This window comes from Achroia grisella, unplaced genomic scaffold (genome assembly GCF_030625045.1).
Source record: "Achroia grisella isolate CSIRO2021 unplaced genomic scaffold, CSIRO_AGI_Agris_v1 utg1248, whole genome shotgun sequence".
NCBI lineage: Eukaryota > Metazoa > Arthropoda > Insecta > Lepidoptera > Pyralidae > Achroia > Achroia grisella.
The window spans coordinates 1,157,923-1,170,755 of NW_026712607.1; the positions used below are offsets into that span (position 1 = coordinate 1,157,923).

At 38.6% G+C, this 12,833-nt stretch overlaps 1 protein-coding gene across 1 annotated transcript; it reads right to left on the reverse strand.

The window, feature by feature from the left end:
* Positions 1 to 632: 632 nt before the first annotated feature.
* LOC131854879 (zinc finger protein 79-like) lies at positions 633 to 12,779 on the reverse strand. Its single transcript, XM_059206060.1, has 13 exons — positions 12,406 to 12,779; positions 11,178 to 11,312; positions 10,268 to 10,624; positions 8,658 to 8,834; positions 7,596 to 7,733; positions 7,060 to 7,187; positions 6,571 to 6,645; positions 5,764 to 5,896; positions 5,426 to 5,562; positions 3,045 to 3,186; positions 2,346 to 2,465; positions 1,605 to 1,802; positions 633 to 1,125 (listed from the first exon to the last, which is right to left on the reverse strand). The coding sequence occupies exons 1-13, from the start codon at positions 12,511 to 12,513 to the stop codon at positions 943 to 945; spliced, it is 2,031 nt and encodes a 676-aa protein (XP_059062043.1). The 5' UTR covers positions 12,514 to 12,779; the 3' UTR covers positions 633 to 942.
* Between the last annotated feature and the right edge of the window lie 54 nt (positions 12,780 to 12,833).

A 12,833-nucleotide genomic window follows, 5' to 3' on the forward strand; every position in this document is an offset into this window, starting at 1 on the left:
GTTAAGTCTACATTAATTGTATTTATGTTACTTTTTTAAGTAACCCGTCCTATAGGGCTTAAAACTAGGTACCTGGAAGTTGTTACCGAGGCAAAGTTCGCCTCGAGACCTCAACCCTCACCCCCCTAGTAGGATGCGGATGACCCGCAGTTCAAGTCTTCTCCTTTTTTCCTTGTGGATGACTGGTGGTTTATGATATTTTATGTACACTGGAATATTGCTGTACTGGCGAGGCACTGGCGAAGTATGATGACATGAGTCGATCCATAAGATCATCTTAAGAAATATACCAGGAATTAACCACGATAGTTAGGTGACACTGGTCTTATTTTATTAATAAATAGAAATGGAATAGAAACAAAAAATATTAGTCTGCGGAATAAAATAAACACATTAGATATATATAATCATAGTTTATTATTTATAGTATAATTTTTATATCGTGTATAGTAATGATTATACATTTTATAGTAAATAAAATAAGCCACAATATCACTCACAATCTCAATTTCTTATACATAATAATACATATTACAACTCATTAATAATAGTGTCGGTGTGTGCCGATAAATTATAGCAAAAGGGCCGTAAATAAGGTAATAAGTAAGGTAATGAATTACTTCCGCCCATGAGCGCCTGTAACACCTAAGCAACTAAATATAACAAAATACAGTAAGATTTATCTAAATATATTTATACCGGCTCGATACGAGTCATTGCGAATATAAAATAGATTTCATAAAAAAAATATTATACTACCTAAATTCATTCTAATATATTTCATTTAATAGGACATTTCGTATTACAAACTCTAATAAATTAAACAGGAATGTTTCGCTCACATGATGAATATCTATGTAACGTACCGACGGCAATAGGCAGACAGAGATAATTATAAAAAACGTTATTTCGATTTGTGGTGTGGGAGTGACTGGTGACCGTTCAGTAGCAGGCGTCGGGTCGCGGAGGCCGCGCGCGTCTCTCGAGTCGCTCGAGGCGGGTGCGGCTGAGGTAGGGCGCGGGCTGCCGCAGGTGGACGGTGCGCACGTGTAACTTGCGGCTGTTGGACTGACCGAACGCCTTGCCGCACACCTCGCACGGGTACGGCTTCACGCCGGTGTGACTCTGCGAACAAACCGACCTCTACTCAGCATTGTTCCGATTCACTGTTAGCTTCCCGTTCAGCTCCGGTTAGGACTTCACCATATGTTACGTCACATAAGCGAGAGAAGTTAACATTGTGACGATACAGTTCCAATTGTATATTTTAAAATAAATATTTGAAATGGAAATGCCTATAATTTCTAGTAAAATATATGATGTCACATTAGAAAGGAGAAGTACGACCAGCTGCATGTACGACGGGATCAGTAAAAAACATTAATGGCCCTTCGAGCCAATTAGATGAAGTTATTAGTTAACGAACAAAATAATTGATCCTTCGAGCCGACTATATGAAGTTAACGGTAGGCGAATAAAATCTTTGATGAAAAAATTATCTGTTGGATAACATCCTATAATTGGCTCGAAAGCCAATTATAGGATGTTATCCAACAGATAATTTTTGCCTAGTACTTAAATCCAAGAACAACATTTATACTTACTCTAAAGTGTCTGTCGAGTGCGCCCTTGGACTTGAACGCCTTCATACAAACAGTGCAGGGGTACGGCCGGTGGTCGGAGTGCGTCTTCTCGTGCATCTGCAGGTTGGTGCGGTTGTGGAAAGCCTTCGGACATTGCGCGCATTTGTACGCACGCTCCTCGAAGTGGGTCCGCTTGTGGTACACCAAAAACGCGTTGCCCTGTAATGGAACATTTTTTTTTATATTTAAATTTTGGTTGGTCTATACGGGAACGTAGGTATAGTTGTGTATGTATCTGCCGACAGGCTATCATTTAATTACATTTAATTAGTCCTCACAATATAAGCATAGATAGACATTTTATTTAAATTTCAATATAATATTAAGTAAACTAAAAACAGTCTCAACACAATCGACAGGTTTTATTTTACGGAAGTCCATATTCATACTTAATGAATTTCTACTGGAAGTGTTATCACAAAGTCGATAATTGTTTTTTTATAGCATAAGGAGAAACGAGCTTGCAACTTACTTACTAAGTGATTACCGCCGCCCATGATCACCCGCAACACCAGTGTATTTGCAAGTGCGTTGGCGTCTTTTAAGAAGGAAGCTCTTTTCTTTAAGGTTTTAATATTCTATCGGTTCAATAATTAGCTCAATGAAACGCAATGATTTTTACATAAGTAAACTTAGTAAAAAATCTGCATATACCTCAGGCTGAGGTCAAGTAGAGTCAAGTAAAGTGGCGTGAATACATACCCGGAAGCCCTTGCCGCATATATCACAGATGTAATTCTTCTGTATGGGGTACTTCTTGTCTGGGTGGGCGCGCCGAAAGTGCGTCCAGTACTCGCGCGCGTTTGGAATCTCTTCCGAGCACTGTGTGAGAAAAAATTGTTAATAAATAATAATTAATATAAAAATATCCAATAAAATTTAAAGTTCAATAGATAATAAACGTTTGTAAGGTGAATGTAATCTCTGGATCAACTGAACCGATTTTATCAATACATTAGAAAGCCACATTATTCGAGAGTATCGGAGCTGCAATGAAAAAGATGCAAATCCCTGTAAAATTTTACGTAAACCAAGTTGCGCGAGGCAGCTAGGGTTCTATAGCTTATTTTTTATCTCGGAGACAAATTTGACATTTCCTATGATGATAGCTTTTTCACATGAGATTCTTCAAGGTACAGCTGGTAACATTATTTGAATATTTGACATTTACATCTATCAATTTAGTACCTGACATTAAAAAAGAGATTATCTTATTAATACTATAAATGCGAAAGTTTGTGGGTCTTGATGTTCGTTACTCTTTCACGCAAAAACTACTGAACGGATTTTGATGAAACATTACATCATCAGACATCAGAATAACATATAGGCTATAAATGTCAGGTAGGTGAAACCGCGGCAATGGTAGAGATATATGAAAGTGTAGTGTGGTGTAGGTACGTGTTCGCAGCGCGTGGGCCAGCGGAGCGCGGCGGGCTTCTTGCCGTAGTTCTTGGGTCGCTGGCGCGCGTGCTGCCGCCGGTGGTGCAGCCGCAGCGACTCCGCGCACTCGAACGTCTCCCCGCACGCGCGGCAACCCGTGCTGGGGACCACACCTCACCGTCACACTCTCCTCACACCCTCCCCGCCACGACACGCACTCGAACGTCTCCCCGCACGCGCGGCAACCCGTGCTGGGGACCACACCTCACCGTCACACTCTCCTCACACCCTCCCCGCCACGACACGCACTCGAACGTCTCCCCGCACGCGCGGCAACCCGTGCTGGGGACCACACCTCACCGTCACACTCTCCTCACACCCTCCCCGCCACGACACGCACTCGAACGTCTCCCCGCACGCGCGGCAACCCGTGCTGGGGACCACACCTCACCGTCACACTCTCCTCACACCCTCCCCGCCACGACACGCACTCGAACGTCTCCCCGCACGCGCGGCAACCCGTGCTGGGGACCACACCTCACCGTCACACTCTCCTCACACCCTCCCCGCCACGACACGCACTCGAACGTCTCCCCGCACGCGCGGCAACCCGTGCTGGGGACCACACCTCACCGTCACACTCTCCTCACACCCTCCCCGCCACGACACGCACTCGAACGTCTCCCCGCACGCGCGGCAACCCGTGCTGGGGACCACACCTCACCGTCACACTCTCCTCACACCCTCCCCGCCACGACACGCACTCGAACGTCTCCCCGCACGCGCGGCAACCCGTGCTGGGGACCACACCTCACCGTCACACTCTCCTCACACCCTCCCCGCCACGACACGCACTCGAACGTCTCCCCGCACGCGCGGCAACCCGTGCTGGGGACCACACCTCACCGTCACACTCTCCTCACACCCTCCCCGCCACGACACGCACTCGAACGTCTCCCCGCACGCGCGGCAACCCGTGCTGGGGACCACACCTCACCGTCACACTCTCCTCACACCCTCCCCGCCACGACACGCACTCGAACGTCTCCCCGCACGCGCGGCAACCCGTGCTGGGGACCACACCTCACCGTCACACTCTCCTCAAACCCTCACCGTCATACTCTCGTCACACCCTCGCTCACCCTCACCGTCACACTCTCGTCACACCCTTACCGTCATACTCTCGGTACACCCTCACCGTCACACCCTTGTCACACTCCCGTCATACCCTCACCGTCACTCTCATCACACCCTCACCATTACCACATACACACACCGCCACAACAATACACAAAAACTGAACCGAATCATCCGCATCCCCAACTTCGAAGATTTAGGTCGGGTCTTCGGGGCTTTTGTTTCGACTCCGGGAGCAACAACCCCCGGGGACAGTGAGAAGGGGATTGTTAGTAATGTGGACTGCTGACCCCATTGCTAATAATGTACCATGTCAGGCTGATCTCCGAGTGGTTCACACTTGGAACCATCATGATAAATTCCTGATGACTTTGTCACGATATGACAACTGTGCTAACTATGGTCAGTTGGCCACCCAACTGACCTGATTAGTGCCCTAACAGCGTATACCATTACCATCCATTTAAAAACCCCGGAGATAGGATTTAAGTCCAATGGGCAACAATTTACACAAAACCTACCAGTTTGTTACTAATGAACACTGGTGCATAGATGGCTTGCTAATGCTGCTATCATCATAACATCATCGGAAATACACTCAAACTACAGCAGCACTATTCCTAATGAACACTAATGCATGGCGCATGAGTGTTCATTAGTAATAGTGACATGAAGTGTATTAGCATTGTACCACGTCAGGTCGACTCCCATGCAGTCCCTCTTAAAAACCATCGTGGAAACTTGCCTTAATGGGCTAACTGACCTCCATCCTTATACCAACCTTCTATTCATGGGAAATACCAAAAAGTGGGTAGAAGGTAGTAGAGGTAAAAAGCAAACGTCATTAAAGCAAACATAATAATAGAGAAATAAATCTGTTTAAATGAAATCTTATACCCTTGATAGACAATCATTTGAGACAAAGACAACATTTTTCTTAGAGCACGCCAATAAATTTTAGTAACGTCTATACATATAAAAAAAATTGGAGTGTCTGTTTGTAATATTGAAATAACCGTTTTTTACTACATAATATAAATACGGAACATACACCAAAATAACATTTTTCACAATTTTTGTCTGTCTGTCTGTTCCGGCTAATCTCTGAAGTAGCTGGACCGATTTTGACGGGACTTTTTTTGGCAGGTAGCTGATGTTATAAGGAGTAACTTAGGCTACTTTTATTTTAGAAAAATAATGTTAAATTCCACGCGAACGAAGTCGCGTGTACAGCTAGTACTACATATAATATATGCACTCACTTGAAGTTCGTGCTTTGCGCGTGCTTCGCAGACGTGACCATGTGTCTCTTGAACGCTTCCAACGATATGAACTTCACATCGCAATCTTTGCAATACTGCATATCTTCCTCGTTCTCACCTTCCTCTTGTTCCTTTTGCTATTACAGACAATACTATGACATATTAAATTTAAGCATCGCACCGCTCGCCATCAATTAAATTAATAGAAATAGATAAAATTAACAAAGGCACGGACCACTGTTTGTGGAAATAAACAAAAGAAGGGAATGTGATAAGGAAGAAGCAGATGATGGTAAATATGTCTTTTATATAATATGTACAGTTACAAGTATACTGACCGCTTGTTCCTTGTGCATCATGGTCTTGTGCATGGCGAGGCCCAGCTTGCTCACGAACGAATATCCACACACGCCGCAGATGAACTCCGAAGGGTGTTTGATCCGCACGTGGCTCAGGTATGATGTCCATTTACTGTCATACATACACTAGGATTTTCTATGAGACTGGTATGGCAAGTGAGCTCTGACGGCCCGCCTGATGGTATGTGGTAACCGTCGGCTATATACATGAACAGCACCACAGTCATTACATTTAGTCCACTGTGCACCGAGGAGACATATCCTTACGCGACCATCCGCCCGAGGCACGTTCTTATAGAACCCGGCCTCCTAACGTTAACTAATCACCCTACGGGTCCACCCGTACCGTCCCACTACGCAATCACACATACGCACATCGTCTTCGCAGGCGAAGACGACGACCTCAACCACACCGTACAGTGCAAACGACAAGACGCTTGGGAGCGCTCGGGCGCTCCACACCGGAGCACCCAGTCGCCCCTCCGATCTCCCTTGATCCACAAGAATCGAAATTATGACGGCCTGAGCAGAGATTCGAACCCCTTGCGGTGTCGTGAACCCCATTTTGTATAATAGTCTATTAATTTAAAGACTAAGAAATGTACTGAACCGGGTCATCCGCAGCCCTCCCCCTCCCCTTCCCCCAAGGGAGAGAGGATGCATGTCCTCGGGGCCCCTTTACCCCGGCATCAACTTCGGGGACTGGCCTGGGACTTACCCTATTGGCAAGAAATTACATAAAACAAACTTTTTTCTTGTGTTATTATTTTTTTATATTGTACTCACGTGGAAACCTCGTCACAGTACTGACATTTGTAAGTGACACCCTTATGCCACCTTTGATGTTGTTTCGCCTGGGTTCTAAAATTGTAATAAATAAAAAAATGTTTTTAATACAATTTATTCACTTTTGCAGAAAAAAATATAGAAATGTTTAGATTTTTTAATATTATCAATGGCTTTTATTTTATTTATTTATTTTTATTTATTTATTCATTTCAATATTTTTCATTCTTTCATTTTCGCTTGGTGTATCCTGTATGTCTCTGTACCTATAGTAAACTTATTAAATATATTGTTTGTATCGGTCTGTAATACACCTACATGGTATTTTCTAAGTATATTATATAGATAATTACAAAAAATAATGTCTAAATATTTATATGAGTTGTCTAGTACCCATAACACAAGCTCTGCTTATCGTGGGACTAGAGGGTGCTGTATTACTTGTCCAGGGTTATTTACTTATTTATTATTTTAATTTTAAATACTTACGTAGTTTTTGAGATGTAGGGGCACGATTTACAAGCGTATTTCTTCTCATGATTGGCGGCGTGTTTCTGCAGCGTGCGTTTTGTTTTAAACCTGAACTTACATACCACGCATTCTATATCGCCGGCACTCTGCAAACAAGAGTAGTAATTTGAAAAACTTCAACGTGGCTACAGAATAATTGAACCTTTAAAAGTGTGAAAATGGAAGAATATTGTCCATATTCTTCCGTTCTACGCTTTTTTCTTATTTCTTATATTAATAACATTTATTTATTTACTTTTAAGTATTATTTATTTACTTATAATATGTGGAGTAGTCTCCCAAGAGCAGAATCGTCTTGGTGTCTTCACCAGTGTGAAGCTGGGGCGGGTAGCTAGACTTAATAAATCATGCAAAAACTACTGAACGGATTTTGATGAAATTTTACATAATATAGATTATGCATCAGAATAACACATATGCTATATTTTTTATTGTAATTTAACGCGGATGAAACAGCGGACACAGCTAGTATTATATAAACTGAAATTTCTTACTGGGTCATGCTTGCTGCGATGGTGCTTCCATGCTCGCGGCTCTATGAAACCCTTGTAGCAGAGGTCGCAGCGGTACGGCGCGTTCAAATAGTTAGACGACTCCTGCCGTTTCATAATTTCTTCAATCTGCTCTTGTTCCTGATCACCATAATGAACATTAAATATTATAATCTGCTACAATATTATTATATTATATTTGTATTATTGTTTTATTTTAAAGGCATTGTAGAATAACTTTAATATAATCAATCAATTAAAATAACTTTACTCATGTATTATAGATTCTTATGATATTTATTCCTATAAGCTTGCTTTGAAAGATGTCTTGCGGTTGAAGGACCGAGGTAAGTCAGTGACATTATAGGATACAAGGATATATCAGAGTCCTCTGGAGTGACGTCTGAGTGGTATCACAGATATCACATAATCACGTGATTTTCATGTATATAGGTCAAAGTTACCACTTACTATAAGGTGGTCGTTAACTTTCGTGAACGAAAAATCCTAGTATACCCTATCTATATAGATTTTAACTTTTATAAAAATTACATGCAATTAGTTAAGTAACAATACGAGTATAAGACATAGTGTTTAGACCAGAGTAGTCAATTATATTAAAAACTAGCTGTTCCCGCGACTTTGTTCGCGTGGAATTTAACTTTATTTTTCTAAAATAAAAGTAGCCTAAGTTTCTCCTTATTACATCAGCTATCTGCCAAAAATATGTCCCGTCAAAATCGGTCCAGCTATTTCAGCGATAAGCCGGAATAAACAGACAGACAGACAAACATTGTAAAAATGTTATTTTGGTGTATGTACCGTATTTATATTCATATGCATGTAGTAAAAAATTTTCATTTCATTTAAAAAAAAACTGTTCGTTCAATTTTATTTATATGTATAGTTTACGTATATTATTTTTTAAATATGTTTTTAGTGTACAATGAGAGTACCGCGTTATAGGAGGGTTGACTGTCGTTAATTATATTAAAATTTTCCTCTCCGCCGTACAATAGAGTTAGTTTCACAGCTGGATATAAAAGCTAGTAAAAATATAATTACCGTCAATTTTATAACAGTGACATACTGTTCCAGGTCGTCCTCATCACACGGTATACCCTCAACGGTCGGAGCGCGGCGACCCTTCCGAGGCTTTGGCACTGTCTCCGTCTTCTTTGGACGCCCTCGCTTTCTGGGTACCACTGGAAGCACTTCTGGTTCGGAAGCCTCGTTGGTATCCTGAATATGTAATAAAAGTTACCTTACTACGCTACCTTTAGTACTTAACAGCATGCTATTAAGTATTACTTAAAATTATTATTCTTTTCTCTTTATTTTGGCAACAAACAGTCGTTATATAAACATATAAATATACAAATAAACGTATTTTTACAATAGACATTGAGTGTCGAAAATGTTTACAAAATTTTAGTGACCTTGTTGACTAAAATAAAAAAAATACAAGTTTAAAGAAGTTTAAGTTTAATTTTAGTTTTTTATTATTATAATTCCGCCTTTTGCGCGGAAAAGAGTGCGCATGTAAAGTAGAAAGGGAGAGCGAGAAAGAAAGCGGACGCGCCGTTCTCACTCCGTTCCTTCTCGCATTCTAGTGTTCTACATTCGTGCATTTTTGTAATAAATAATTATCACTGCACAATGGCGGACATCTTACCATGGATCAAATACCTAAACACAGATTTGTTAATAATTAATAAACTTTAAAGGTGTTTATGGAAAATAACATAAAAAAAAATTTAAAACACGAACAATCACTCAGCATTGCGCACACGCATTCCTCCGTTAAATCGGACGCGCCGCTAATCACGCGTGAAAGAACTTATTGTGTAACCGCAATAGTAGTGGTAATTTAAATGAAAATTACCTTTTACTTTTTTATTGACACAAATAGAAATAATCTTTATTCAATTAATCTCATTACAAGCACTTTTGAATAGTCATATTTTGATTCTACCACTCATTCGGAATGCAGATTCTTCACAAGAAGAATGAGCAAGGAACTTGTGTGTTGCTCTTTTGAATAGAAGTTTTTTTTATATAAATAATTACAGAATAACAAGTAAGAGTCATGCAATAATCAACATAGAAACCGCTACGCACTCACAAAGACATTTTATCTAATAATCGTTTTACTGCACATTTGTTCTTCATTCTTGTCTTCTCACAACTTTAGTCATGATTAAGATTCATTTATGTTGGAATGAATCTTAATGAAATTTAATATGCAATAAAGGATTATAAATTAAAAAAAATTACAGTAGACTTCATCATGAGGATCGACATGGGCTATAATTTATCTCAAAAAATAATCTAGAAGGCGTGAAATTAGGGATGAAAGTCTAGTATTACATAAATGTAAAAGTTAATATTGTTCAGTATGTTCATTCATAATTTATTCATTATTCACCCCACACAAGATGTGATGATGATTTTAGGGAAGTGGCAGGAGTCATGTGGAACAGAGTGGCTCACGACTGGAGGAGGCCTCTGCCGATTGGCAAATAGATCTGCAGAAATTTAAAAACATCAAAATACTAGAATACTTTTTTTCGTTTTTAGTTTTTAAAGTATTATGTTTTTTTTAATAATGTATAAGTTGATCTGAATAAAGGCCATAATATATAATGTTTATTCATATCTATTTAATATCTCACATTATTGGTACTGCAATTGTCGCCCACAATCTTTTTCTTCTTCTTTCCCTTCTTTTTATCTTTATCTTTACTCCTGTGCCGCGACAATGGTTCATCATCCTCACTAGATGATACTGTTGGTGACAGAAACACATCAAACGAGTCCTCCAACTTAACATCTTCTGTTTCAACTGCACTTGGTTGTTCAATATCTTCAATAGATGGCTCTTGTTTAATTTCTTGCTGGCTTTTTTCTGGTGATATTTCCGGACACTGATAGTCTATTAACACATCTACGACGAAAGATTTTGTAGTGCTTAAATTAGACTGCAGATGTAGATCATGTCTATTTACACAGGTGATACCAGTTTTTGTAATCTGAAATTGTTTTAATTAGTATCAATCATAGAACCAATGGAATGTGTTATGTGAGGCCTATGCCCAGATGGGTTGGGTTGATGATGATGATGGAGATGATGATATAATCAATTGGTACAATAGTTCCTGAGTGGGCTTCATACAAATTATCATTGTACTGAACAGACAATTACAATGTAGGCTGGGAATTAACCATATAATAGAGCAATAATTTTGTATTTAATAATGGGTAATATAAGAATAAATAAGTTAGCCAGTCTATAGTATAAATATTGCAGTATATTAAAGATTAGAGTTAGCCAAAGTAACACAGAAGATACAGAGGTTATTCTTATTTCTAGTAAGAGTTTTTCACAATTATTATACTATAGAAACAGTATAATAAATATAAAGACCTTATTTAATTTACTCTATTATTATTAATTAATAAGGTGCTATTCCTACAGAGCAAATTAAATAAGGTCTTTATATTTATTATACTGTATAATTTTTGTTAATGAAAGGAAAAATAGTATTTCATTTATTTTTTTTAAATATAAATAGCCATTATTACCTTTCCAGATTTACATAATAAGTCGTAAAGCACTGCTTGTCCCCTTATACATCGCTCCTTGAAGTCGTGATATTTCTTGGCAAGAGCTGTGCACTCATAACAACTGTACAGCGGCATCCCCAATGCATTAAATGCCTGTCAACAATATCAGTTATCTTATTATAGTTTTTTTTATTGATGGTAATGGAATGGTGCACCTGCCTGCACTAACTGTTTATGCTGGCAGGGCACCAGTGGAGTGTGATAAGATGAACATGAACAAGAGGTCAGTTAGCACATCATGACAAATTCACCAGGAAATTTTCATGATGGTTTCCAGAGGGTACCGCATGAAGGTCAATCTGACATGGTACATTGTTAGCAATGGAGTCATCAGGCCACATTACTTGTTAGTATGTGATTGTTATCCCCTTTCCCCCCAATTTATTATAGTTACTTTTATCAGCTATTTTCTTTTTATATGTTTTAATGGGAAGATAAGATAAGAGGAAGAGATGGAAAGCTATGGTACAGAATAACTACAGGAAGATGGTAGGGTTAGTGATAAAATATTACATATACTAGAAACCTAAAGGAAATAATGGAAACTATGTTTGAGACAAATATGGAAAGATCTTGAGGACACCTATGTTGAAAGACAAGCTGGAATTTAAAATTAAGGGAAACAAGAAAAAAATTGTAACATTCTTTATTATTATTATTATTGTAATGCTAACAGCATACCAACACCACAACACCAATAACATACAATATAAAATTGTAAACTTTACAAATATATATTAACCACAAACAATTTTGCATGATATCAAAATACATCATAGTAGCTCTTATATGTTAATGTTCCTGAGGTTCATGTTGTGTTATGCTTTCTTATCCTGTAACTTTACTGGTTAATACCAACCTTCAAATTGGCATCAGCAGTCTACAAAGTAAGTTAAATCTATACTATTATAAGGAGGTAAAGTTTGTGAGTTTATGAGGTTGTAGGACAGACATTTCTGGATCAAAATTGTAAATTATTATTCTAGAAAAAAACACAAAAAAATATAATAATATATCTCATATTATGTTATTTTCATTTTGTTTGGTTGAAATTATAAATAAACAAGTTTATCTTTACAAATACCTCATAGGTTTGATAGAGATATCACCATAATAATCTAAATAAATATATTTAACATATAACAGGTAGGACTATGTTATAAAAATACAAAAGTGCAGAACTTACATTATTTCCAATTATTGACTCAAAATAATTTACAAACGGATATGACTCCACGTCGTACATTTTAACGTCTGTAATTAAGCATAATCTGCACACTTTTACGTCTTCCATCGTTTAATATTCGATAAACTCGCACAAAAGTAATTTAATATAAATAGAATTCAAATTGAATTCATAGATTCGCGGGACTTGTAGAGTTATAAAATATTAGAACTTCTCACCCAAGCGGTGTATTGATATCTACGAGTATAAGTAATATATAAATGTATAATAACAAACTTATAATATAAAACTAAATAAACCTATGTCAAAAATAATAATAAAAATTAAGTTATCAAAATGTATTTAAAATGAAAATAAATATTGAAAATGTCTAATTTTACACAAGACGCTGAATAGATGCCGTATTTAATTGTTGACAGTTGCCTTGA

What these genes read in the sequence shown, in the direction of transcription:
- LOC131854879 (XM_059206060.1), bottom strand. Translation starts at nt 12,513, where the DNA reads ATGGAAGACGTAAAAGTGTGCAGATTATGCTTAATTACAGACGTTAAA. An exon ending in ATCGCAGCAAGCATGACCCA is followed by an intron (nt 7,188 to 7,595) that starts GTAAGAAATTTC and finishes TCTTGTTTGCAG; the next exon opens with AGTGCCGGCGATATAGAATG. An exon ending in TGATGCACAAGGAACAAGCG is followed by an intron (nt 5,563 to 5,763) that starts GTCAGTATACTT and finishes TGTCTGTAATAG; the next exon opens with CAAAAGGAACAAGAGGAAGG.